This window comes from Neophocaena asiaeorientalis, unplaced genomic scaffold (assembly GCF_003031525.2).
Source record: "Neophocaena asiaeorientalis asiaeorientalis breed wild unplaced genomic scaffold, Neophocaena_asiaeorientalis_V1.1 scaffold192, whole genome shotgun sequence".
Classification (NCBI taxonomy): domain Eukaryota; kingdom Metazoa; phylum Chordata; class Mammalia; order Artiodactyla; family Phocoenidae; genus Neophocaena; species Neophocaena asiaeorientalis.
The window spans coordinates 4,924,988-4,929,380 of NW_020185326.1; the positions used below are offsets into that span (position 1 = coordinate 4,924,988).

The 4,393-nt window shown below is 39.1% G+C and overlaps 1 protein-coding gene across 1 annotated transcript in view; it reads left to right on the plus strand.

Moving 5' to 3' along the window:
• The window catches only part of XPA (XPA, DNA damage recognition and repair factor), a 32,003-nt gene that overhangs the window by 4,854 nt on the left and 22,756 nt on the right, over positions 1 to 4,393 (plus strand). The window contains exon 2 of the mRNA XM_024734379.1: positions 355 to 465. Within this exon, the coding sequence (XP_024590147.1) occupies positions 355 to 465 (111 nt within the window). The remainder of the gene's footprint in view (positions 1 to 354; positions 466 to 4,393) is intronic.

Below are 4,393 nucleotides of genomic sequence, written 5' to 3' on the forward strand. Positions count from 1 at the left end.
AATCTTTAGGTAAATCTGGGGAGAATTGACTTAGATTTCTCTTAGTGGTGTTTTCAGTATAGAGGTTTTACACACCTGTTCCTAGGTATTATTTCTTGATTCTTTTGGATATTCTGTATACATAATCACATCATCTGTGAATACTGTTTTAATTCTTTCCAGCCTTTTTGCTTGTCTTGTTTTCTTGCCGTAGTACAGTGGTTGGGACCTTCATTATAATGTTGAATAGAAGTGATAATAGTGGACATCCTTGTCTTGTTTGATATATATTAAATTTTTAAAAGTTCCTGTTTATGCACAAGGGAACATAAGGGCTTACCTAGTTCATTTGTTGACCACTCTTACTTTTTGTAGGCGTGGCTAATGTAAAAGCAGCCCCGAAGATAATTGACACAGGAGGAGGCTTCATTCTGGAAGAGGAGGAGGAAGAAGAACATACAACTGGAAAGGTTGTTCATCAACCAGGTAAAGTGTGTTTTCAGAAAATAGAAAATAGATACCTCGGTTGGTCATTTTGAGTAACATGCATAATTCTTTGCAAAGTGATGCTAGAAAATGGCTTTATAAGAGTGATAAAATATGGCAGTTTTGCTAGTAGATTAAAAATGAAACAAATTTGGCAATGATTCATTTAACATGTGGTTTGTGTACTTAGACTTGATGCTCCCTGTTTTATAATAGGTAGGCTGATAGAATAAATACTTAAAAGTATCTTGAAAGGCTGAAATGAGGGACTTGAATGCAAGACATAAAATTTAGGTCTTTTCTTTATGTTTAGAGGAAAAAAAGTGGTCTGTAAAGTACAAGATAGGTCTGGCATAAAAAAAATAATAAAATAACTATTATCTAAGGTTAAAGTTCTGGTAAATCACATATATCTATATCCATGCATCCTCTGGATGAGGGTACTTTCACACTCTTTGAAAAAGATAGTTTTACTTGATCATAAGTTTGAAGCCAGTAGTGGAATATAACAGCTTAAAAAAGCTATTCCAGTTTTGGTTGTAGCATTAGAAGTGTTGTGTATTCATCAAGGTAGGTAATAATCCTGTTCTCTTCTGTGTGTGTCTAAACTATTGTTTTCAGAAGCTGACACCTGAAGGATTAAAATACTTAATTTTCAGTTTGGGTGCCTTATTTTTTTTTACCATCTTTATTGGAGTATAATTGTTTTACAATGGTGGGTTAGTTTCTGCTTTATAACAAAGTGAATCAGCTATATATATGCATATATCCCCATATCTCCTCCCTCTTGCATCTCCCTCCCACCCTCCCTATCCCACCCCTCTAGGTGGTCACAAAGCACCGAGCTGATCTCCCTGTGCTATGTGGCTGCTTCCCACTAGCGAGCTATTTTACATTTCGTAGTGTATATATGTCCATGCCACTCTCTCACTTCGTCCCAGCTTACCCATCTCCCTCCCCGTGTCCTCAAGTCCATTCTCTATGTCTGCGTCGCTATTCCTGTCCTGTCCCTAGGATCTTCAGTACCTTTTTTTTTTTTTTTTAGATTCCATATATATGTGTTAGCATATGGTATTTGTTTTTCTCCTTCTGACTTACTTCACTCTGTATCACAGACTCTAGGTCCATATACCTCACTACAAATAACTCAGTTTCGTTTCTTTTATGACTGAGTAATATTCCACTGTATATATTGGGTGCCATATTTTATGAGGGCTACTGACAAGTGTATATGTCCAAAACAGGGTGGTCAAAATGGAAATATTGAAATTGGCATGTGAGGAACAGTTGTCAAAACTGGATACGTTTAACTTAGAAACACTTCAGCTGCCTGCAAATGCAAGACATATTCCTCTGTGGAAGACAGATTATACTTACTGCGATTTGCTCTGGAGGGGAGAATTGGAACAGTGGATAGCAGTTACAGTGCGGGAGATTCCAACCCAGTATAATGAACTTGTACTTTGCACTAAATAGGGTGTTGCCACATACATCATGTGAGCCAAACCATGTGGAGTGCTGCCTCTAAATAGCAAAGCATTGGAGGGGTTCAGAGATTGAGAGACCACTTGAGCAGGATATTGTAGAAAAACCCTGTATCAGGAGGGAATGCCTTGAATTCAGTGACCTGTAAAGTCCTTATGATTCTATGGATATGAAGATTCACTGTAACTGTTTTTCTGTAGATTCCTGAATCCACCACGGGCTTATAAAGCCCTGTTCATTTAACAGGTCATGCAACAAACATTAATTGAGAACCTACTGTAGTGCCTTTCTGCTTGACTGAGGTATGTATGTGGCATGTGTCATATACTGTTATTGACGGTAGGGCTGCTGCTTGCAGTTAGCACTCTGGTAACGAATTTGTGCAGGGTAGAAAAGGTGTCTCTTATTCACAAGCTGGCCCCATACAGGGAAAGAAAGCAGGGAGAGGCTAAAGAAAGAGTCAGAGCACTCCAGATTGGTAGGTGGCAGTTTTAATAAGCAAGGGAACTTTCTTACGAGGCTTGTCTTGGGTGGCTGTGAATTGAGTAGATCTCCGCACCCGCTCGCCAAATCTTAAAGTATATGTAGAAGCTTTCACTGGGTTCAGTTGCATATTCAGTCCACATGGTCTCAACAACACCGTACACTCTCAAGGCTGTGTCCTTGAAACAGCTCCCACTGTGGGAACATGGGGCAGAATGTACATCCCAAGGAGAGAAGAAGAGAGGGTGAGGAGCCTCTGATTGCCCAGGTCCAGCTCACAGTTTAACCGGTGGTCACATCCTTGATTACCTCTTCCGCAGTGTCATCTTTGGGAGAGAAATTAGAAAAAGACCCTCTTTCTCTGGGCTGACTTAGCCTGGGCCAGGGCTCATGGCTTAAAAAGTGATCATGGGCTGCATTTTGACACCTGTTTGCCCCCTTGGGCAGGTGCCTTTGCACAAGGAGCCTACTTTTATGACTTTATGTGGTTGACCTCTATGGGTAGAAGAAAACAGGGAGAGTAATTAATATTTTCTATCACTTTTTTTTTTTTATAGTCAGACACTAATTTCTGTACTTGGCAGAATTTCAGACAGTCACAATGATGAAAGGGCTTGAAAAGGAAAGGAAATGGGCTTCACTAGGTTTATAAAAGTTTAGATGTCTCCATACATACTGGAGAGGGGCCCCTTGGATTAGGACACTGCAAAGGGAGATCTCAGAAAGGGGGGTTGGGGTGGAGCTTCTGCAACTCTTGACTCAGGGAGCAATGGAACCTCTCCTTTGGTAAAAAGCTAGATGCCTATGGAGAAGAGGCTGGTTGCTTCTCTGTGCTTTTCTGCTTCCTAGGACTCTTTTTTTTTTAATGTTTTAAGTTACTTACAATTGGTGCAGCTTAAAAGCTCTTTCTTTTCTTTTTTTTTTTTAGTTATTTCTGAGATATACATTTTAAAGTAATAACTAGAATTATGACTTACAACATTATACCAGAACATATAAGATTTTTAGAAATTTCAGGTAATGTCTAAAACATTTATATTAACATACTTCCATACAAATAACCCAAAGAAAGTTTAGTATTAGTTGGTTTTTTGTTTGTTTGTTTTTTTATACTGCAGGTTCTTATTAGTCATCAATTTTATACTCATCCGTGTATACATGTCAGTCCCAATCGCCCACTTCATCACACCACCGCGGTTTTCCCCCCTTGGTGTCCATACGTTTGTTCTCTACATCTGTATCTCAACTTCTGCCCTGCAAACCGGTTCATCTGTACCATTTTTCTAGGTTCCACATACATGCGTTAATATACGGTATTTGTTTTTCTCTTTCTGACTTACTTCACTCTGTATGACAGTCTCTAGATCCATCCACGTCTCAACAAATGGCTCAATTTTGTTCCTTTTTATGGCTGAGTAATATTCCATTGTATATATGTACCACAACTTCTTTATCCATTCGTCTGTCGATGAGCATTTAGGTTGCTTCCATGACCTGGCTATTGTAAGTAATGCTGCAGTGAGCATTGGGGTGCATGTGTCTTTTTGAATTATGGTTTTCTCTGGGTATATCCCCAGTAGTGGGATTGCTGGATCTTATGGTAATTCTATTTTTAGTTTTTTAAGGAAACTCCATGCTGTTCTCCATAGTGGCTGTATCAATTTACATTCCCACCAACAGTGCAAGAGGGTTCCCTTTTCTCCACGCCCTCTCCAGCATTTGTTGTTTGTAGATTTTCTGATGATGCCCATTCTAACTGGTGTGAGATGATAACCTCATTGTAGTTTTGATTTGCATTTCTCTAATACTTAGTGATGTTGAGCAGCTTTTCATGTGCATCTTGGCCATCTGTATATCTTCTTTGGAGAAATGTCTATTTAGGTCTTCTGCCCATTTTTGGGTTGGGTTTGCTTCTTTAATATTGAGCTGCATGAGCTGTTTATATATTTCGGAGATTAAT